Raw genomic sequence first — 24,207 nt, 5'->3', positions numbered from 1 at the left:
TCCCGTGATAACGTCGATTGTTATTTTACGTCCTGTCGGATTACCTCCCTGTCTGAACGTTTCCGCATGATTCTGCCTGTAAGTATCATCTTGCATTGACTGTTCCCCCTGCTTTCGGTACTCGATTTGCCTAGGCTGTGAATTTTGCTGTCGGCTGGGACCTGCCTGAGTACGATACTGGGATAATCGTCCCTTCCTTATAAGATCCTCAATGTTCTCTTTTAGCTGAACACATTCTTCGGTGTAATGACCAACATCTCTGTGAAACATGCAATACTTCTTCACGTCCCGACCCTTCGTTATCATCGGTGTCGGTCGACTCCAATCTTCTCTATTCTGGTTTATTGAATATATTGCCGCTCTCGGGGTGTGTAACTGCGTATAACTACTGTAACGACCCAATCCCCTTGTCGGCCTTCCGGATCGCTGCTGGCCTTGCGGCAGTGCCCTGCTTACCCCACCCATCTGGGAATTCGAGCTATTATCACCTTGCCTTCTGGAGGGCTCTGCCGACGATATCTGACGGCTCGTTTTTAGAAGCTCCTCACTTTTTATGTATTCGTGAGCTTTGGCAAATGTTACTCCTAAGTTTGGGAAACACTTCCGCGACATATATTTTTTGAAGTCGTTGTCACCTAGCCCATTCATCAATGCCATCACGGCAATCTTTTGCTGCAATTTCGGTATAGTGTTAGCTTCATTATTGAAGCGTCTAATGAAATCTCTGAGCGACTCATCCTTTCGTTGTTGAATAGCCATGAGCTTGCCAGATGTCCTTTTTCTCGCACTATTACTTATGTACTGACCTGTGAACAACTCCACCAGGGTCTCAAAGCAGTCAATTGATCCCAGCTCTAAGTTGGAGAACCAATCCGAGGCTGCGCTGGTAAGAGTCGTAGGGAAAACTTTACACCACACAGCATCGGTGTCTGTATACAGCAACATATGACTTTCAAACGCGGCCACATACCGCTTTGGATCCCCCTTACCGTCATACGTACAGGACGACATCTTTATTTTCTCCATTTGCTGGTCGAGTACCTCTTGTGTGAACGGAGATATTCTGGGCCTGATGATTGCCCTGACTGCCCGCCTTTCCGGGCCACTAGAGATCTCATGCCGATAAGAACCTGAATTTCCCACCTGGGCGCCTTGTGTGAGTTGGCGCTCGGTTGGTGCGGTCTCTTGGCCACGGCTTCTTGACGGTTGTTGCTGTCCCGCCTGGTTGAACTGACTCTCCAAATTGACTATCAGCGGCTTTGTCGGTACCTTATCCCGTATTCCCCCTGTCGTTAACTCGGCTTCCTTTCTTTTCTTAGACATAGCCCGCATGACCTTGGCCGTTATCTCCAGATCCTCCGGGGTAAACCCCTCCAAGGGATCTGGGGTCACTGCTCTGCTACGATCAGGTGTTATGGGCCTATTCATTGTGTTACCGTGAAGGAGATGAGTTTCATCTTCGACCATGATTTCTGGTACTATGGTTTTATTCGTGTTAGCATTAAGGACATTGTTATCGTATTGCCGGTTATCAACTTCTGGTACCGGTACTGAAGTTCCCTTACTTCCTTCCATGATTGTGAGAGGTCCTGTTGGACGATAGAAGTTATTACTATACCCTCCTTCTAGCGCCAATTGTTCCTGCTTGATTCTACTTCCGTCAATGTCTGAGGGCTGGTAATGGTTTACCGTCCAATTGCTCACCTACACAGCCAATACAGATTAGCTAACCCGGGGGTTATCCGGGAATAACCACTCCGATGCTAAAGTTAGTACCTTTGTGAGAAGAAAGTGAAAGAAGAGAGAGAAAATGTTTTAGAGAGAGAGAGAGATTCCACCTCTGAAATGAGAATTTGTTTGGGTATTTATAGGAACGCAACCAAGCAGGTGCCACCTATACAGATAGGTGGCACACCGACCTTGGTACTAGCAGGTGCTTACGCGGCACTAAGCAGCCCTCCACGTGTCAGTGGGACATGCCACGTTCCGAGAAGCAGCTCTCCACGTGGTAGAGACTAATGCCGGTAAGGACATGAATTATTCAATAATTAACCATTTCTTTAAACTGCAAGGCACTCTTTTACCGGCATGTTATGATACTACCGGTATATCCCGTACAGATAGGAATTGCATTACCGATGAATGCAAATGAAGATTAGTTTGTTAGTTGGAGTGAGATTGATAAGTGCGTTAAGCAAATTTTAGAATAAGATGTTATAAAACGTATGCTTGAAGTGAGGAATATGACTAAGATTGCACTAAATAAAGGTAAATTGTCTGAGGTTGCATAAACTGCATTGGTAGAATCATGGAAACATTGAAGATAATACAATGTTATGTATGATGGTGCGCCAACCTTAAAATTACTTATGAAATCTTTCTAGAAGTCTCAATTACTACGTTTTTAAAAAAAACAATAATGTTTTGTATCATGCAATTGTTGTTATGGCAATATTAAGTTTTTTTTTTTTTTTTTTTCTTTTTTTTTGTCCCCTTCCACGATTAACACATGGTAGTGGGGACGTGGGGTAGGGATTTCTCCAATAAGGGGGCATAATTAAAGTAATGCCAAAAGTGACTTGTTTTGGTCAATCATATATCATTATGTAAAAGATTTGGTGTTTGGGCTTTGCTCTCCCAAGTAATTGAACGGAAGGAGCTTGCTCTACCAAATAACTAGATAATCGGAATTCTAATTTATTTGTAAATAATAGAAGTATTTCTTTTTAAAATATCCATCCATTTCATATTAGATGACATGTTTCATTTAGTCAAATTCGTCAATGCATACTTTCTAATGTAAATATCCTTGATTACATATTAACAAAAATTATAAAAATAGAATATTTAAAAAGTAGATGTTGATACGAATCTAACAAGTCCTCACATCATAATTATTTTTCTCATTATAAAATCACAAAACAAATTCAAAGAAAAATTATATGAATAATGTATAAAGTCCAATTGTATCATTTAATTTGGAACAGAGAAAGTAATTATATAAAAGCTTAGCATTAATGAAAGTACAACTTATTTTCTAAAATCACACATTTTAATCAAATTTGACATGAAAAAAAAAATGATAGGCATAAAATAATTAGGAAAAATTGAAAGAAACACTTCTACTCAAAAAAATCCTACCTTTACAAAATTTGGAAATATTCTCACCTCTAACCCCCATATGATCAAAACAGTTAGGACATGTTTGCTCTTTTATATAAATTAAATCTAATTTGTTTTTTTTTAAAAAAAAAAAACCACGCAATGGGTGCCTTAAAATCTTAAATTGATAATTTGTCCATCAAAACATATAGAGAAACCTCAAAAAGACATCGGATCTCCCATAATTGTTCAACACCATAAAAAGAGCTGTCAATTCGGGTAAACGGGTCGGGTTTGGGTCAGGTAAGAATGGGTTGGGTCAACTCATGTTGGGATAATTCAGATTAATTCCATAACCTATACAAGTTGGGTTTGGATTGGGTCATGCTTGAGTCGGGTCACGTCGGGTCATACTTCTTATCGGGTTTAGGTCGAGGTTAATGACAGGTCGGTTACATTCTGATTTTCACGGGTTAAAACAGGTTATGGTAATTCTCGAGTTCTAGTCGGGTTCGGTTCAAGTCAATAATTTGCGAGTTAGAATCAGGTCGGGTCATTCTTGGGTTTGAGTCGGGTTCGGTTCAAGCCAATAATTTGCAAATTATAATCAGGTCGGATTATTTTCAAGTCGGGTCATTCTCGGGTTCAAGTCGGATCCTGTTCAAGTCAATAATTTGCGGGTTATAATAAGGTTGGGTCATTTCCAAGTTGGGTCATTCTCGGAATCAAGTCGGGTTATGTTCAAGTCAATAATTTGCAGGTTACAATCAGGTCGGGTCATTTCCAAGTCAGGTCATATTCGGGTTCAACTAACTATAAATAGATAATTATCATTTTTATCAAACTAATTATTTCCTTTGACTATAATATATATGGCAATATACTAGGGAACTATAGTCTATAATTTAGGAAGATAATTATCTCCTTTGACCATACAACAAATATATACTATATTTAACTCTTAAATTTGAGGATGATGCTCCTTTCTTTTGCTGGCCTGGACTGACTTGGTCTCCCAAGACAAAATGCTTTGATCAACAATTTGGGTTTAATTTAGGTCGGGTCGATCAATAACAAGTCGTGTTAATTTCGAGTCGAATTAGTAACAGATTTGGTTGAATTATTGGGTTGGGTAAGTAATAGGTATGGTAAAATTCGGGTCGGGTAATAACAAGTCGGGTTGAATTTTGGTCAGGTCAATAACAAGTCGGGTTGATTTCGGGTCCGGTTTGTAACAGGATGGGTTAAATTCGGGTCGGGTTAGAAACGGGTCGGGTTGAATTCAGGTCAGGTCAGTAACAAGTCGGGTTAAATTCGGGTTTTGACAGATTAAAACGGGTATGGGTCAATTTCGGTTCAATTGAGTTTCGGTTCAAGTTAATAATTTTGGCCGTTGTAAACCGGTAAATCGGTGTAAGTTGTAAACCGGTAAATTGGCCGTTTAAAGGCAAATTGAATGGTTCCACACACCCAATTGGACTCTTGGAGAGTATTAGGGACAATGGTAAACATTTCGGTATTTTTTATTTTCGGGCGAAAAAAAGTCAAAAAAACTCCAAAATTGAAAGCTAATATCAACGTTTTTTGAGAAATTTTGGAGGTTTCGGGGCCCGGTGTCGAAAAATCTTGAAATTCTATTGATACATCTCGGGGTCATATACTCATATAATGCCGTTTGGAACCATATATGATCATTATTTGTTGTCATAAATGTTTGTGGTAGGCTTGAGTTAATGAAATTCGTTCAAGTTGTAAACCGATAAATTGATCGTTTAAAGACAAATTGGATGGTTCCACCCACCCAACTGGACTCCCGGAGGGTATTAGGGACTATGGTAAACATTTTGATAATTTTTATTTCTGGAGAAAAAAAAATTCAAAATTAAAGGCTAATATCTACGCTTATTGAGAAATTTTGGAGGTTTCGGAGCCCGGTTTAGAAAAGTATTAATATTTTAGGGGATACATATCGGGGTCATAAAATTCCGTTTGAAACCATAAATGATCATCATACGTTGACATAAATGTTCGTAATAAGCTTAAGTTAAGGAAATTTGTGCAAGTTGTAACTGGTAATTAAATTGGCCGTCTAAAGGAAAATTGGATGGTTCCGCCAACCCAATTGGACTCCCGGAGGGTATTAGGGACCATGGTAAAAATTTAGACAATTTTTATTTTCGGGCATAAGAAAAAGTCAAAAAATTCCAAAATTGAAGACTAATATCCACGTTTTTTGAGAAATTTTGGAGGTTTCGGGTCCCGATATCGAAAAGTCTTGAAATTATAGGGGATACATCTCGAGTTCATATAACTCTATTTGGAACCATATATGATCATTATTTGTTGTCTTAAATGTTCGTGGTAGGCTTGAGTTAATTAAATTGGTGCAAGTTGTAAACCGGTAAATTGGTCGTTTAAAGGCAAATTGGATGGTTCCACCTACCCAATGGGACTTTCGAAAGGTATTAGGGACCATGGTAAATATTTCAGTAATTTTTATTTCTGGGCGAAAAAAAGTCAAAAAATTCAAAAATTGAAGGCTAATATCCACGCTTTTCGAAAATTTTTGGAGGATTCGAGATCCAGTGTCGAAATTTTTTGAAATTCTAGATGATATATCTTGAGGTCATTTAATGCCGATTGGAACCATATATGATCATTATATGTTGTCATAAATGTTCGTGGTAGGCTTGAGTTAATGAAATCGGTGTAAGTTGTAAACCGGTAAATTGGTCGTTTAAAGGCGAACTGGATGATTATACCCAGCCAATTGCACTCCCGCGGGGTATTTAGGGACCATGGTAAACATTTTAACAAATTTTATTTTCGTGCGAAAAAAAGTAAAAAAAAAATACCAAAATTGAAGGTTACTATCCATGATTTTTTATAAATTTCGAAGGTTTCGAGGCCCGTTGTCGAAAAGTGTTGAAATTCTAAGGGATACATCTCGGGGTCATTTAATGCCGTTTGGAACCATATATGATCATTATTTGTTGTCATAGATGTTTTTGGTAGGCTTGAGTTAATGAAATCGATGCAAGTTGTAAATCGGTAAATTGGCCGTTTAAAGGCAAATTGGATGGTTCCACCCACTCAATTGGACTCCAACCATGGTAAAAATTTCAGCTATTTTAATTTTCGGGCAAAAAAAAAGTTAAAAATTCCAAAATTGAAGTCCAATATCCACGTTTTTTGAGAAATTTTGGAGGTTTCGGGGTCTGGAGTCGAAAAGTCTTGAAATGTTAGGGAACAAATTTCGGGGTCTTATAATGTCATTTGGAACCATATATGATCGTTATTTATTTTCATAAATATACGTGGTAGGCTTGAGTTAATGAAATTGGTGAAAGTTGCAAACCGGTAAATTGGCTGTTTAAAGGAAAAATTGGATGGTTCCACCCAGCCAGGTGTTTTCCGAAGGGTATTAGGGACCATTGTAAATATTTAGGCAATTTATATTTCCGGGCGACAAAAAGTCAAAAAATACCAAAATTGAAGTCTAATATCCATGCATTTTGCAAAATTTTGGAGGTTTCAGGGCCCAGAGTCGAAAAGTATTGAAATTCTAGGAAATACATCTTGGGGTCATATAATGCCGTTTGGAACCATATATGATCATTATATATTATCATAAATGTTTGCGGTATGCTTTATTTAATGAAATCTGTGTAAGTTGTAAACCGGTAAATTGGTCGTCAAAGGCAAATTGGATAGTTCCACCCACCCAATTGGACGCCCGGAGATTATTAGGGACCATGGTAAAAATTTCGGAATTTTTTTATTTTCGGGTGAAAAGAAGTAAAAAATTCCAAATTTGGAGGCTAATATCCACGCTTTTTGAGTAATTTTGGAGGTTTCGGGACGTGGTGTCAAAATGCCTTAAGAATTAGGGGATACATCCAAGGGTCATATAATGCCGTTTGGAACTGTATATGATCATTATATGTTGTCATAAATGTTCGTGATAGGCTTGAATTAATTAAATCGGTGCAAGTTGTAAACCAGTAAATTGGCCATTTACAGGAAAATTGGATGGTTTCACCCATCTAATTGGCCTCCCGAAGGGTATTAGGGAACGTGGTTCGGCAATTTCTATTTGCGGGGGAAAAAAAATTCAAAAAATTCCAAAATTAAAGTCTAAGATCCATGCTTGTTAAGAAATTTTGGAGATTTTGAGACCCGGTATCTAAACGACTTGAAATTTTAGGATTTAATCTCGGGTTCATATAATACCGTTTGGAACCATATATGATTATATGTTGTCATAAATGTTCGTGGTAAGCTTTATTTAATGAAATCGGTGCAAGTTGTAAACCAGTAAATAGGTCGTTTAAAGGCAAATTGGATGGTTCCACCCACACAATTGGACTACTAAAAGATATTAGGGACCATGGTAAACATTTCGACAACTTTTATTTACGGGCGAAAAAAAGTCAAAAAAATTCAAAAATTGAAGGCTAATATTCACGCTTTTTGAGAAATTTTAGAGTCTTCTGGGCCCGGTGTCTAAAAGTCTCAAAATTCTATGGAATACATCTCGGGGTCATATAATTTCGTTTGGAACCATATGTGATCATTATTTGTTGTCATAAATGTTCATTGTAGGCTTGATTTAATGAAATCAGTGCAAGTTGTAAACCGGTACATTGGTCGTTGAAAGACATATTGGATGGTTCCACCCACCCAATTGGACTCCTGGAAGGTATTAGGGACTATGGTAAGTATTTCGGCAATTTTTATATCCGGGCGAAAAAAAGTCAAAAAATTCCAAAATTGAAGGCTAATTATCCATGTTTTTTTGAGAAATTTCGAATGTTTTGGGGCCTGGTGTCGAAAAGCATAGAGATTTTAGGGGATACATTTTGGGGTTTTATAATGTCGTTTGGATCCATATATGATCATTATATGTCTTCATAAATGTTCGTGGTAAGTTTGAGTTAATGAAATCAGTGCAAGTTGTAAACCGGTAAATTGGTCGTTTAAAAGCAAATTGGATGGTTCCATGGTAAACGGGTCGGGTTTGGGTTGGTAAGAGTGGGTTGGGTCAATTATAGTTGGGTCAATTCGGATTAATTCCATAACCTATGCGGGTCCGTTTTGGGTTGGGTCACGTCGGGTCATATTTCTTATCGGGTTTAGGTCGGGTTAATAACAGATCAGATTATGTTCGGGTCGGGTGAATAATAGGTCGGGTTTAATTCGGGTTTTCACGGGTTAGGGTAATTCTCGGGTTCGAGTTGGGTTCGGTTCAAGTCAATAATTTGCGGGTTAGAATTAGGTCGGGTCATTCTCGGGTTTGAGTCGGGTTCGGTTCAAGTCAATAATTTGCAGGTTATAATCAGGTTGGGTCATTCAAGTCAGGTCATTCTCGGGTTTTAGTCGAGTTCGGTTCAAGTCAATAGTTTCCGGGTTATAATTAGGTTGGGTTATTTCCAAGTCGGGTCATTCTCGGAGTTAAGTCGGGCTATGTTCAAGTCAATAATTTGCAGGTTACAATCAGGCCGGGTCATTTCCAACCTAGGTCATAATCGGGTTCAACTAACTATAAATATATTATTATCATTTTTATCAAGCTAATTATTTCTTTTGACTGTAATATATATGGCAATATACTAGGGAACTATACTTTATAATTTATGAAGATAATTATCTCCTTTGACCATACAACAAATATATACTATATTTAACTCTTAAATTTGAGGATGAAGCTCCTTTCTTTTGCTGGCTTGGACTGACTTGGTATCCCTAGACAAAATGGTTTGATCAACAATAATAAGATGGTCTAAATTGCATTTAAGATGATTTGAAATCGGGTCAGGAACAATTTGGGTTGAATTTAGGTCGGGTCAATAACAATTCGTGTTGATTTCGAATCGGGTTAGTAACAGATCGGGTTGAAATTTTGGGTCGAGTTAGTAATAGGTCTGGTAAAATTCGGGTCGAGTCAATAACAAGTCGGGTTAAATTTGGATCAGGTCAATAACAAGTCGAGTTGATTTCGGGTCGGGTTAAGAACGGGTCAGGTTGAATTCAGGTCAGGTTAGTAACCAATCGGGTTAAAATTGGGTTTTTACTGATTAAAATTCGTTTGGGTCAATTTCGGTTCAAGTCGGGTTCGGTTTAGGTCAATAATTTACGGGTTACATTCGGGCCGGGTCATCTCCTGGTCAGTTCATGTTCTGATCTCACATACTCGGGTCAACTCGTTTGGGTCACTATTTTGTCGGTTTCAGATGGGTCGGTTAATAATCGGGTTTGAGTCGGTATTTCGGGTCGAGTTAACTTTTGACAGCTCTAGCCATAAGACAATAAAACGAGCTAAATTATGGGAAACAACATTCCCATCTTGCTTAACATGACACCATAAAACAGAATTATAATAAACACAAGAGAAAAATATTTGCTTATTTTGTAAAACATAGAATAATAAACAAACATAAAATATTATAATTGGTTGTACTTAAAATACCCTTATCTTTAAGATATGACTCCCTTTTTTCAACACTTTTATACGACTTGATGATGATGATGATGATGATGATGATGATGATGATGATGATGATGATGATGATGATGATGATGATGATGATGATGATGATGATGATGATGATGATGATGATGATGATGATGATGATGATGATGATGATAATAATAATAATAATAAAAAATTGTATCTCGGCTCTCCATCAATTTCTTGTAAATTTATTTACTTTGTATGTTTTTTGATATTTTTATAATAATAATAATAATAATAATAATAATAATAATAATAATAAATAAATAAATAAATAAATACATAAATTAATTAATTAATTAAAATAAAAAAAAAGTGATTGTGAAATTTAAATTAAAGAGAATAATTTATGGGAAACCATTTTTTTTTTTTAAAAAGGGAATGACTTAAAGTGAATTACTTTTAGGCCCGTTTGCTTTGATGTACTACATTTTCAATGGAAAACATATTTTCAAGAAAAATCACACTTAGCTTGTAAAATAGTTTTTCTTTGTTTGGTTTTTACAAGAAAATGTAAAGAGAAATTAAAATAGGAGCGGAAATGTGGGGATGGATAAAGGAAAGTTAAAAGGAGATAAGATAAGATGCAATTTTTCATTGAAAATCATTTCCTTTCCATAAAAACATTTTAATTTAAACCAAACGAGACCTTAAATTTATTTTCTTATCACATTGCATACTTATATACAAATTGTGTTTTCATTAAAGTTCATAATTAATAAGTTCATATTTGCTTTCTACAAGTTCATAATTAATAAGCTATTAAAAAAAAAAAAAAAAAAAATTCATAATTAATAACGAATCTCACTATTGTAATAAGCACACTTCCTTGTAAGAAATTTCTTCTTATTTTTCATTTTAAAATTCCTTATTTGGTGGATTTTTCACAAAAACAAGGTGGTCAAAAACCCCAAAAAATTAGAATTTATTATATACACTAAAAAAAAAAAAATTCTTCTTATTTTTATGATTGTTTTTCATTTAATCATCAAATAAGGAAGAAAAACTATCATCTCTCGAACAGGATGGAGCACCTTAAAAAATATCGCTTTCCAGAAAAAAATATCAATTACTCGTGCAACTTATCAAGATAAAGTAAATCCGTTGATCTTTAATTGGTGATGCTACTACTACCACAAAAACACATACCTTCTTCCTTTAAATAGCACACAACATATTATCATAAGACATTTCCTAATTCTTCTCTTCTTCTTCATTCAAAACTCCTTTGTGTTTTTACAACAATGGAGAACATTGTACTCTACCCATCACCTGGCATTGGCCACTTAATCTCCATGGTTGAGCTTGGAAAGATTCTCTTATCTCACTCATCTTCTATTTCCTCCATTACTATTCTCATCTTAGATTTCCCCTTTATAACTGGTTCATATTCCTCTTACATGTCCTCTGTTTCTTCCTCTTTTCCTTCAATCAAATTTCTTTCTCTTCCTTCTGTTCCTCTTGCTCTTGGTGACCCTTTAAAATACCAGAATTTAGAGCATTTGAAATTCGAAATCTTTCGTAGTAATAATCCCAATGTGTTAGAATCTCTCAATTCACTTTCCCCTGTTTCAGCCTTCATTCTTGACTTCTTTTGTTACCCTGCTGTTGAAGTTTCTCAATCTCTGAAAATACCCACTTACTTTTTATTCACTTCTAGCGCTTCTTCTCTTACTTTCTTTCTTAACTTCCCAGTATTCGACAAAATTTCCTCTGCTTCTTTCAGGGATCTTGACATTACTCTTGAGATTCCTGGGTTGTACTCTGTTCCAGCTAATTGTATGATTCAGCCAATGCTTGATCGTGGCGGAAGTTATCGTGAATTTGTTAAATTAGCTGAAACATTGCCTAAAGCTGATGGAATTATCATCAATACTTTCGAGTCATTGGAGGTTAGAGCTGTTAAGGCCTTAAAACAGGGGACTTGTCTTCTTGATACTTCAGTTCCACCTGTTTATTGTATTGGGCCTTTGATTGCTAACCGTGGCGACGGTTCGAAAAATAATGGTGAACCGAGGCATGAGTGTCTAAAATGGCTAGACACACAACCGAGTCAAAGTGTGGTTTACTTGAGTTTTGGGAGTAGGGGTGTTTTTTCTAAGGAACAATTGTGGGAGATGGCTTTTGGGTTAGAGAGGAGTGGGGTTAGGTTTTTGTGGGTTGTTCGGGCCCCACGGCGCGAGGAAAAAGGTGATGCATTTTTTAAGCCACCCGAGCCGGATTTGGACTCGATCCTACCAGAAGGGTTTATAGAGAGGACTAAGGAAAAGGGCTATGTGGTCAAGTCATGGGCACCACAAATTGACGTGTTAGGTCATGATTCAATAGCCGGGTTTGTGAGTCATTGTGGATGGAACTCGACTTTAGAGGCTATTGATGCTGGAGTTCCTATAGTGGCGTGGCCACTATATGCTGAACAAAGGTTTAATAGGATAGTTCTTGTGGATGAAATAGGGATTGCGTTACCAATGAACGAGTCTAAAGACCTATTTGTAAGTTCGAGTGAGATTGAGAAGCGAGTCAAGCAAATTGTGCACTCTGAAGAAAGGGATCTTATAAAAAACCGAGTGTTGGATTTGAAAGACAAGGCTAGGGATGTACTCAAAGAAGGAGGCTCCTCAAATGTAGCATTGACTACATTAATGGAATCATGGAAACAATGAAGAAAGGTCAATATTCCAGTAATGTTAATGTATGATAACATTGCAATGGTGCAGCTTGATAAATTGTAATGTACGTTCTATTTGTCATGCTTAGCTTTATTAAACTTTTTTGTGATCTTAAATATGTATGAACGTGATCAAACTATTTGTTTTGTTATTACTAGCAGTTGTTTTAAGGTCTTGATGAGTGTTCCTTTTCTTTGTGCAACATTGCAAGCTATTCAGCTAATCATTGCGGTGTTGGTCAAATAATAATATATCTCATAATTTTGAATTAGTGAGATATTGTGTTGACCGGTGAAATATGCTTTATATATAGTACCTTAATTGTGATGTAGAAATCAATTGTGATGTAGAAATTAATTGTGACGGGACCGTGGAATTAGTTTTTTTTTTCCCCCTCTTAATAATATTTAAGATCTAGCCACTGTACTAGATACTTCTAAAACTTGACTACTTTGTCATGTTATATCGTGAGATTTAATTAAATTGTGATGGGACCGTGGAATTAAGTTTTTTTTCCCTCTTAATAATATTTAAGATCTAGCCACTGTACTAGATACTTCTAAAACTTGCCTACTTTGTCGTGTTATACCGTGAGATTTAATTAAATTGCATGATTATCATACGTACAATATTTATAGATGAAGGTTACAAAACTCATTACGACATCATTAAATATTTAATTAGCTCAAAGTTGAAAATTTATAAATTGATGCTCCGATGGATTAACAGTATCAAATCTGATGAGGAAGGTAAAAAAAAAAAAAAAATTAAACAACATTGCAACCCAATGCAATCTCAATTCTGCCATAGTATAAGGAAAACTTGACTACTTTGTCGTGTTATATCGTGAGATTTTAATTAAATTGTGATGGGACCGTGGAATTAAGTTTTTTTTTTTCCCTCTTAATAATATTTAAGATCTAGCCACTGTACTAGATACTTCTAAAACTTGCCTACTTTGTCGTGTTATACCGTGAGATTTAATTAAATTGCATGATTATCATACGTACAATATTTATAGATGAAGGTTACAAAACTCATTACGACATCATTAAATATTTAATTAGCTCAAAGTTGAAAATTTATAAATTGATGCTCCGATGGATTAACAGTATCAAATCTGATGAGGAAGGTAAAAAAAAAAAAAAATTTAAACAACATTGCAACCCAATGCAATCTCAATTCTGCCATAGTATAAGGAAAAAAATTTGGAGATGCGGGGGATCGAACCCCGTGCCTCTCGCATGCAAAGCGAGCGCTCTACCATTTGAGCTACATCCCCTGTCCTGCTCTTTCAATTGATTTTATACAATAGTACAAATAATACAGGAATAGCTGTTTGCAACATTACTAAAGCGGGATATGGTCCACTTTATAAATAAAGTTTTGTCTTAAAAAAAAAAAGAGGACATAAAGTTGGGCCGGTTGGCATATGATACTCTACTTTATACAAAGCTTGAGAAAATGAATCAGTGCATGCTATTTCACACTGTGTTCAGTTTTGTTTTTGAAAAAGGTGTTTACGGACCAGGGATGGCAATTGGGAGTGGGTGCGCACCCCACACCCACACCCGCACCCACAAAAATATTTATGCGTAGTAATTTTATACGTATATGTGTACTTATCATGGATGGCGAGTACATATTTAGCATTTATATACCAAGCATGCTTGGTAGAATAATTGGAGTTGGTGGAAAACTCACCTTGTGACCAAATTCAAGCCCCACTAACTATAAATGTTTGGAAGTAGTCAAGTAGGGGATTCTCCTACCTCCCCCCTCTACTTTCAAACGATGACCTGTGAGAGGTGCCGGTTCAGTGGAGTCCTTCATTTTTACCCTTAAAAACAAAAACATATTTAATATTTATATTTTTCCAAATTGGCCCTTTTAAAAAAAAAAAAAATTTGTCCAAATGGGTATAAACCTAAATCTACACCGAAATACTCCGTAATTATTATCCCTCGAGAGTAAATCCTTACCTAATTACTGATTAGATTCAAAACAGTATGTAAACAATGACTAATCATAATTTTAAGCACTCAATTCATCAATTTAAAATTTCAAAAATCAATAACCAATTACCGCTATAATAGATTTTTTTTGTCAAAACTCAACACTTTATGGTGGTAGAAGGCTAGCACCTAGCAGCATTGGTTTTGTTATTGATATGTCTCCTACCAGAGACAAGTTTTGTAACTATTACTTCATATTAGTCCACAATGGCCATGAAAATATTGATGTGTTTGAGCACAAAAGAACGGCTTTTGTAACTCAAGAGGGCATGAATTTGTTCAAGTGGACAACCCATTTACTCATTTAGGTTTGTTTTCGGTCCATGTTGAAAGTCTTGTTTCTCTTTTCATGATAACAATAATAATTAATGTTATTTTTACATATAAACATTTTATTATGTATTGACATGTTTTCCCTTTCTCTCAACTTGTTGTTGCAGCCAACTCGATCTTCCATAGCTTCTCTTTCTATTGTTTCTTATGTTGTATTTTTAGTGTTCCTAATGTTCGCTGCTAAATGATGTAACTTATGTTAGATGTCTGAAAAACTTAATGAGAAACATCATCAATAGCAATTCTCTTAGGGAAATTTTTTATTTTTTTGGGAAAGAGTACCTAATTCAATCATTAATTTATCAACTATGATCCATGTCAACTTTACTATTCTACAACTATTCAAAAAAAAAAAAAAAAAAAACAAAAACAAAAAAACTTTACTATTCTATAAGATTACAGTACAACTATTTAATTAATTTCCTGTAAGTAGTGAACTATATGCTGAATATCATCAGATAATCATATTGAAATCAAGTTCACCTAAAAAAATGGAGATGCGGGGGATCGAACCCCGTGCCTCTCGCATGCAAAGCGAGCGCTCTACCATTTGAGCTACATCCCCAATGATGTTACACAATCTAATCGCTACTTATAAATAAGTTCATTCTTCCAAATTTTTATTTATTTATTTATTTTATATAAATGCAAGTGTGTATTATACACACAGTAGAGTTTCTTGAACCAAAAACAAAAATAGCACACTGTACACAATAGGTTTTATTGCTTAGTTACAGTGTTAATATGGAGAAGCTTACTTACTTTTAATTAATTAATTTATTTTGACATGCTTTTTTCTCTTGATTGATATTGTTAATGGAATAAGGATTATTATTCCATTTGTGTGCTATAAAAAAAAAAAAAAAATTATTCCATTTGTGACTCTTTACATGCATCACTCAATGTAACTCATTTCGTTGGTTTATTTTATTGTTATTGTCTGTACATAAACTAACAAGCAAAGACAATACTCAATCACGGCACATAAACTTGTATGGAGTAAAAAACAATGAACCAGAATAAACGCCTAAGATAACTATTTAATTTTCTCTTTTGTTTTAAACTACGTATATAACTAAGAACCAGGCTTGTGGTTCTACAAAAATAAATACCTCCAAAACAACCATTATACAAGGCTAGATGATTAAACCTTATGATCGCCTAAGTGCAACCGTTGCACACATGCACTAGAAGAAGTTCATCATTCGAGCATACAAAATATAACATCTAACAATTAGAATCACTCTTTTTCTATACCATACAAGTAAGTAATCTACTGTTATATTCCGTAAACATTAGAAACACAACATTCTATAATTTAAGGCAAAGTTTACTCGATTTAATTTTTATGGAACGAACTAAGTTCACGTGTGGTAGTTGGTGATGTAGACTTACATCCCGTGAGTTTTTTTCCCCTATAAATTCATGTGCAACCAAACAGGGTGCACTTAGTTAGCTAAACAAAAGTAATGGGGAACTCCATTATTATAACGAGTATTCTTTTTTAAGACTTTTTTTATTTTGTTTTTTTTGACAGAGACAAGACGCTTAAATTAAATGACGAATAAAAATTGACAAGCAATTTTGGAGGTTTATACTGTTTTTATTTTGGATATACTTGATAAGGACCCCGTGACATCTTTTTAATTTCCTATTTCATATATTTTGCTGAATTTCCAATTTCTTGCTTTCATAACAACGAACCAAGATTCTCTCCATGGCATGTGATTATGTGACCCATCAATAATTAAAATCTTTATTTCTATTTTTTTTCGTTGAAAAGTACGTTCCATACGAGGCTTACAAAAAAAGTATGTTCCATACGAGGCTTACAAGTAATAATTTTTTGATAACTTTTAATTCTCCGTATTTTTTTTATGAAACCGGCAGTAAATATTATATAAGATCAACCCAACAAGCTTTGTGGGAAAGGATCAAAACATAAAAAAAAAAAAAAAAAAAAACTCATCGCAACCTCATTACAAATTTAATAAATTTATGTTTATAATAACTTTTAGTTCTCCGTATTTATATGGAGTAGCTTGTCAAAATATTGGTATTAAATAGAAATTTTACAGGTCTTAGTCAATCTCATTACAAATAATTTTTTAAATCATAAAATGATCATTATTAGTTGATGTAATGTTTTTTCTGTGTTTAATATCTCACGTTCAATTTAAATGATGCATGCATATTATTGAAGTATTATATTGTGAATTAATATATTTAGAAAATTAGAAAGTTATAATACACATTCAGTCTCTAAATTAAAGGCGTCATTTTCCTTAGGATTCTTATCGCTAAAGCCCCATTATTTCTTATATACACCTATAATTTTACCATTGGCTAGATAAGGAGTTAAGGACAATCATAAAAGATCATTTTGGAGGAATCATATCTCAAATACGATACATACACGGGAAAGTGAAATTAAACAACAGAATATAACAATGAATGTCCCACGTCTTATTTTATGCTCATGGATGTATATATGTAACGAATCTAATCAATAATGTATGTACTACTATTGAAAGAGAAATAAGATAACTGAACTTATATATTCAACAAATTACAATAATTGTAACATTGCATTGTTTGTACAACTTAGAACAAACATTATTTTTACAATTGATCATTAAATTAAATTCATTACTTTTTGGACCTTGATACCCTCCTAATTAAAACCAACAAACAAAGCACTCTATAGAGCACAAAGAACCCAACTAAAACATAAACATTATTCCATCTTTGCCCTTCATGTAACCCTCTTTTTACCAACACATCATGTCCTGTTACCATACAACTCTTACTCTCTTCATACCACACCAAACACTTTGTAACAAGACATGAATACTCATTTATAAGCAATGCATCAAGGGCATACTTGTACATTGACAAGTATTGCATGTAAACCCAATACTTAGGCATACTCTCCTTACCAATGAAGTACCCTGAGAAGAGGAAAAACCCGGCCAGGATCACGGTCACCAACGAGGTCCCGGCTATGTACGTTGGTGCAACCGAGCTAAGGAAGAGTACGAACGAGTTAGCCATAAGTACAATCACCCAAATCACTAGCACAAAGTACCCGAACGACAACCATGTAGCACATAGGCCTACTAGGAAGTACACCGAAAACGCGTAGATTATAGAAATGACTAGCAAATAAGGAAGAAAAACAAGGGTATTTGCTATAAGATAAGATGACACTCTATAAACCCCACTAGAAGTTTCCCTTAATAAGATTGGCCTTTCATTAATAAAAATTGGTAGGGTTTCTGTTGTTGAAGATAGTAAAAATGTGAGTGTAAATGCAAAAAGACCTAATCTTTTTTGAATCCCTTCTTTGTTATACCCAATATTAATGTAAATTGTCCCTAAAACAAGACCAACAATAAGTGCTTCTAATGTATTTGTCAAAAGAAGTTGTTTTGTCCTATATATAATCTTCCAAAATCTTCTAGAAAGTGTGATAATCTCATGAACCCTTGAACTCTTATACTTAATCTTCTCTTTAATCTCAATCGTATCGCGACGATTATCATTTGTGTTATGAGTAGGAGATGGAGGAACGGGTAGTTGGTTTAATATTTCCATGGCATATTCTAAGGCATTGAGTTGAGGAGGAACATTAAAACCATGAAAATTAAGGTGGTTTTGTAAGGAAGATAAACTTCCATGATGAAGAACTCTTCCTTTAGATAATAAAAGAATTTGATCAATAGTAGAGAGGATCTTAAAGCTAGGTTGATGGATCGATACAACGACGGTTCGATGTCTCGATATCGAGATCGATTTAAGGGTTTGCATTACGTTGAAGGCTGATCCGCTATCGAGGCCTGAAGTGGGTTCGTCGAGGAGGAGGATACCGGGATCATGTAGTAAACTAAGGCCTATCGAGACCCTTCGTTGTTCGCCTCCGGAAAGATTTTTTGTACACCAAGTGTTTGATAAATGTCGTAGACGAAGCTCTCCTAGGAGAGTCGAAACTACGTCGGAAATTTCTTTTGAGGTGGAGGTAGGGTGGAGGAGACGGGCGGTGAAGGCGAAGGTTTCAGAGACGGTTAAAAGGGAGAGACATGCGTCGTGTTGAGGTACGTAGGCGGAGAGTTTACGGTAGGAGGAAGGGGAGATGGGGTGGGAGTTGAGGAAGAGGGTGCCGGAGGTGGGGGAGGTTCGAGCTGCTAGGATGTCGAGGAGGGTGGATTTGCCTGCACCACTTGGGCCGACTATTGCGAGTATTTGGGAAGGGAAGGCGGTTAATGAGATGTCTTGGAGAATGTAGGTAGGTAGAGTGGAGGTGCAATCTTTGAAGAGGAAGGTTGGTGTGTAGGAAGAAGTAGTGGAGTTGTTTGTGGTGGTTTTAGTGTAGGAGATGGATGTGGCTGTTAGTTTGTAGGTTTTTCGTGGCGGCGGTGGCGGCGAGGGTGGTGGTGATGGGGGAGAGGATGGAGTGATGTTATTATGATGCTCCATGGAATTGGAGGAATGAGTTGTGTAAATGATTGTGAAAATGAGGGTGTCTTAAGCTAGCTTATTAATTGGCTTGCATTTGAGATTTTTAAAGGGGCCAAGTGGACTAGTGGAGTGGGGTTGGATGTAAAGAGTTTCATGTGATTTTATTTTTTTGCATGGAACGAATACTGTTTACTAAAACTAACTTTTACGAAGCTTTCTCCTAAGTTGAATAATTAATCTATCCCGTAAAAAAAAAAAAAAAAAAAAAAAATCTAATCATAACCCGAAAACCTTGTACAAGTGAATTACAAGAAATATTACCTAACTTAAAAATCCCATAAAAACAAAAACAATTGAAATAATACTTTTAAACCTTCCAAACTTAAGATCAAAAGTTTAAAAGTGATGCTTCACGTTTCTAAAATTATATAATACCTTCGTTACATATTATTTGCAATGATTTGACATAAAATAGAAAGGAAAAATGTCTAGTCGTTGCAAATAATATGTAACGGAGACAATACTTTCTCCGTCCCTTATTGATAGCTTCTTATGGTGAAATTTCACGGGAATTAAGAAAATTAAATAAGAAGTAGTAAAAGTATATTGAAAAGGTAAATTTATACGGGTTAAGCAAAAAAGTAGAGAGAGAAAGTAATACAAGTATTTGGAAATAGAATAAAAAATTTACATAGAAAAACTAAATTTGCACAAATGTTATTGCAAATTGAAGGAAATTTTGGTAAAAAATTACTCCCATATCCTTTATTGATAGTCCCTCATGGGCAATTTTCACGAAAATTAATAAACATAAATAAGTAGTATGAAAAGTTCATTTAAAAGGTAAATTTATATTGGATATGCAAAAAAAGTAAAGAGAGAAAGGAATAAAAGTACATGATTTGAAAAGGCAAATTTTACATGAGAAAGTTAAATTTGCAAATTATTGTTGCAAATTTGAGAGAATTTTGGTAAAAGATTAATAATAGTTGTACTTGAAAAAAAGTAAATGAGACTATCATTTTGGCATTTAAAATTAGCCATAAAAGACTATCAATAAGGGATGAAGGGAGTAATAATAATAGTAGTTGGATTTCCTTAAAAAAGTAATAGTAATAATAGTAGTTGGAAAAGGCAAATGAGACTGTCATTTTGGGACTTAAATTAAGCTATAAGGGACTAACAATAAGGGACAAAGGGAGTAAAATCTTGAAAATATGCCTTTTTTTTTAAAAAAACTTTTAGCTCGTATAACTAGCTAGTAGAGGTTTGAAATTCAACTTTTTAAAAAAGTCACAAATTATGAAATTTGGCTAATTATTATCTTAATTTAAGTTAATGACTATATACACTAAAAGATTGTATCCGTCATTGCATGTATCTCTTACTCATGTATTTACACTTTTAATTTAAGTTAATGACTATATACACTAAAAGATTGTTCTATTAATAATAATTTACAGAAAATTTTCACTTTTGCTACCATTCAAACACCCATATTTCACTTGTGCTACCCATCTAAAATTTTATTTTATTTTGATACCACTTAAAATCACATAATCTAAATTTCACTACTACATAACATTTTCAGTTATTATTTTCGTTAGTGAGATCAGCCACCCTCACTGTCACCTTCCGGCCATTACTCCTTCCTCAGCCACCCTAACTGCCTCCTCATTTTAGCTACCAAATTGATTAACATAAATACAACATATTAACATAAATACAACTTTATCTACGAGATATGATTAACATAAATACATCAAAAAAAAAAAAAAAAAAAGTACTATTAAGCAAAAACCTAAAACTTAATTAGATATATTACAAAGAGGGGTTTAGACCACTATCAGCAGTGAGGAAAAAAAAAACCTCTCAATCTCTCTCTACCCACTTTTTCACTCCTCCCATACAATTTCTCTCATCAAATGTTTTTTTCACTACATCAATGAGGAGAAAAAAAAACCTCTCATCACTTTTTCCTCCACTATTTACTATACCCCACCATAATACACATCATCTTTTTATTTTATCTTTATTTTGAAATAATGTTTATACTACATATTTAATTTTCCAATACAATTAAAATATGTGAAAATAATTTATTTTTTAATTACGTTTAAAAATAATTTAATAAAAATGTATAATTTAATAACAATTTATAAGTTTTATATTTACTTTTCAATTACGTTTAAAAATAATATAATAAAAATTTATAATTTTTATATTTATTTTTCAATTACGTTTCAATTATAACTTAATAAGATTGTTATTTATTTGTCAATTACGTTTTAATTATAATTAATAATATTTTTTTTATTTTTCAATTACGTTTTATTTATAATTTAACATTTGAATTAGTAGCACATTTTTGTAATGAACACATTAAATAGTCACATGGGAACTTCAATAACGGTAATACAAACACATGGGATGTTAAATAACGGTACAATTACGAACTAGATAAAAGTGGTTCTACTAAAATAAAATACAAACACGAGTATTAAAACATAAATAACGATACGGTTACAAATAACAAACTAAAAAATTATTTATTCAACCGCATTATGACGAAAGTTCTGCCATATGTGCTCCACTAAATCTTGTTTCAGAGATGAATGAATTTCTCTATCACGAAGGGAAATCCTTCTCTCCAAATACGTGGTGAAATCAATGTTGGGTGGTCGCCCGACGTTGAATTCAAATGGCTCGTTGTTAAACACCGTGGCACTTGTGCTCGGGTCTGCCCGCCTCACCGTACGTTGTGGTCGATCTTCTTCGTAGTATCGTCTCAAAACATCTGCATGTGCGTAGTTGTGTCGTTCATCCTCGACGATCATGTTGTGCATTATTATACAGGATTTCATAATATCACAGAGAATATCTTCGTCGTATGCAAGTGCTGGTTGTCGTAGTATAGCGAACCTAGCTTGTAAAACTCCGAAAGCCCGTTCGACGTCTTTCCGAACTGCTGCTTGTTGATCAGCAAACAACTTGTCTTTTCTAACATGAGGATGTGTTATACCCTGTATAAAAGTTGGCCATCTCGGGTAAATCCCATCGGCCAAGTAGTAGCCCAACTCATATTGATGTCCATTAACCGTAAAATTTATGGGTGGTGCATGACCTTGTAAAACATCATCAAATACCAGTGAACGGTAAAGGGCATTCAAATTGTTACATGACCCAGGCATTCCAAAGAACGCATGCCAAATCCATAGATCCTGATCAGCAACAGCTTCAAGAATGAGAGTTGCACTCTTGCTACGACCAGCATATTGTGCCTTCCAAGCAGTAGGACAATTCTTCCACTCCCAATGCATGCAGTCTATACTACCAATCATCCCTGGAAAACCACGCAGATCATTTTGATGAAGGATTCTCCTTAAATCTTCATCTGTAGGTTTTCGTAGATATTCACTTTCAAATTGTGAAATAACCCCTTGACAGAAATGTTGCAATGCCTGCCTAGAGGTTGTTTGGCCGAGACGTAAATATTCATCCACAGCGTCTGCGGCTACGCCATACGCTAACATTCTTATTGCAGCGGTGCATTTCTGCAACGGTGATAAACCAAGCTTCCCAGCTGCATTTCGACGTTGCTGGAAGAATTGATCCCCCTCAACCACTTTGCTCATAATGCGGCAGAACAATGACCGTTGCATACGGAATCTACGTCGGAATTGGTTGTCGTTATACACTGGATTATTCGCGAAATAATCGTTGTATAGTTGCACATGCCCTTTTTCTCTTTCCCTATCCCTTTTGGGCTCCGTTGATAGTTCAGTTTCATTATTTAGTGGAGGTTCTTGTGGTTGGTCTGGAGGAAGTAATCTATGAGGTAGGTGATTTGCTACATACTCATCAACTAAGCAATCAAATTCATGATTAGAAAAATCTGGGTTGTTAGGATCCATTAGCAAAATAATAATAATAATAATAATAATAATAATAATAATAATAATAATAATAATAATAATAATAATAATGATGATGATGATAATAATAATAATAATAATAATAATAATAATAATAATAATAATAATAATAATAATAATAATAATAACAACAACAATAATAATACTACTACTTTTTTTTGACAATATAATAATACGATTTTTTTCAAGGATTAATAAATTTAACAGAAATAATAATAAAGAAATTAATAATAATAATAATAATAATAATAATAATAATAATAATTATAAGAATACCAATAAAACTACTACTTTTTTTAAATTAACACTACTACTACTACTACTAGTAATAATAATAATAATAATAATAATAATAATACTAAATAATAACTGAGGGGTTTTTTTTTTACGAATAATAATAATAAAAAAATGATGAAAATAACTCAAAGAAATTGGGAAAAGAAGAAAATTTGTAGTATTTATGGGTTTTTTTGAAAGTATATCAAAATATATCAAAATGCATGTCTATTTATAGAGAAAAAAAAAATCTATCCGTTGGTGAATTTTGTTTTTTGTTTTTTTTTTTTTATAATTACAACGGTTATATTTACCTTACAAAAATATAACCGTTGTAATAAAAGCAAAAAAATCTGATTGGTTGGAAGGACAAAGCCTGACGCGTGTCGCATCCCCATTGGCTGGGTCTGACGAGCGTCAGGCCAGCTGCCCCCTTATTTTTTTTCCCTTTTTGCCCCTCAAAACGGCGTCGTTTCGCCCTTCTTTAAGGCAAAACGACGTCGTTTTGCAAGCCAGAAAGGAAAAAAAAAAAGGGAAAGTAGCGTGTACATGTGGGGCCCACCGGTTACTGTTCACGAGTATTTTCCCTCAACTCTTGTTTGTTTTCCATAGCTCTCAACGGTGAGGGTTTTTTCCCTCACTAACGTAATGCTCGGGTATTTTTTTTACACCTTTATTTTTACTCGTGAGGGCTTTTTTCCTCACTGCCGGGAGTGCTCTTAGGACTATACCTCCCAAACCGACAATACCTATAACAATGAGATTAACATTGTCATTGCTTGAATTGCAACAAAAATCGATCACTTGAGCAATGTCTCGATTTCTTCCGATCAATTTCATATTTCCAACAGAATTCCTTGGGCTTAATCACTCGTGTCAGACCTCTGCCTCTGACTTGTCTCAGC

General features: G+C 34.8%; 3 protein-coding genes and 2 non-coding genes across 5 annotated transcripts; 1 reads left to right on the top strand and 4 right to left on the bottom strand.

Moving 5' to 3' along the window:
• Nucleotides 1-10,579: 10,579 nt before the first annotated feature.
• Nucleotides 10,580-12,585, top strand: LOC110729559 (UDP-glycosyltransferase 88B1-like). Its single transcript, XM_021909301.1, has one exon. The coding sequence runs from the start codon at nt 10,861-10,863 to the stop codon at nt 12,277-12,279; it is 1,419 nt and encodes a 472-aa protein (XP_021764993.1). The 5' UTR covers nt 10,580-10,860; the 3' UTR covers nt 12,280-12,585.
• Nucleotides 12,586-13,494: 909 nt separating this feature from the next.
• On the bottom strand, nt 13,495-13,567 carry TRNAA-UGC. Its single transcript has one exon. It is a non-coding gene; the product is annotated as a tRNA-Ala (tRNA).
• Nucleotides 13,568-15,125: 1,558 nt separating this feature from the next.
• TRNAA-UGC lies at nt 15,126-15,198 on the bottom strand. Its single transcript has one exon. It is a non-coding gene; the product is annotated as a tRNA-Ala (tRNA).
• Nucleotides 15,199-17,074: 1,876 nt separating this feature from the next.
• LOC110729558 (ABC transporter G family member 8-like) lies at nt 17,075-19,546 on the bottom strand. Its single transcript, XM_021909300.1, has one exon. It carries the CDS (start codon nt 19,107-19,109, stop codon nt 17,283-17,285), a length of 1,827 nt encoding a protein of 608 aa, XP_021764992.1. The 5' UTR covers nt 19,110-19,546; the 3' UTR covers nt 17,075-17,282.
• Nucleotides 19,547-21,640: 2,094 nt separating this feature from the next.
• LOC110729469 (protein ALP1-like) lies at nt 21,641-23,005 on the bottom strand. The gene has a single exon (XM_021909202.1). It carries the CDS (start codon nt 23,003-23,005, stop codon nt 21,641-21,643), a length of 1,365 nt encoding a protein of 454 aa, XP_021764894.1.
• Between the last annotated feature and the right edge of the window lie 1,202 nt (nt 23,006-24,207).

Source organism: Chenopodium quinoa, unplaced genomic scaffold (assembly GCF_001683475.1).
Source record: "Chenopodium quinoa cultivar QQ74 unplaced genomic scaffold, ASM168347v1, whole genome shotgun sequence".
NCBI lineage: Eukaryota > Viridiplantae > Streptophyta > Magnoliopsida > Caryophyllales > Amaranthaceae > Chenopodium > Chenopodium quinoa.
Note: the sequence above shows the minus strand (reverse complement) of the source record. Positions and strands in the feature narration are given on the sequence as shown.

What these genes read in the sequence shown, in the direction of transcription:
- LOC110729559 (XM_021909301.1), top strand. Translation starts at nt 10,861, where the DNA reads ATGGAGAACATTGTACTCTACCCATCACCTGGCATTGGCCACTTAATC.
- LOC110729558 (XM_021909300.1), bottom strand. Translation starts at nt 19,109, where the DNA reads ATGGAGCATCATAATAACATCACTCCATCCTCTCCCCCATCACCACCA.
- LOC110729469 (XM_021909202.1), bottom strand. Translation starts at nt 23,005, where the DNA reads ATGGATCCTAACAACCCAGATTTTTCTAATCATGAATTTGATTGCTTA.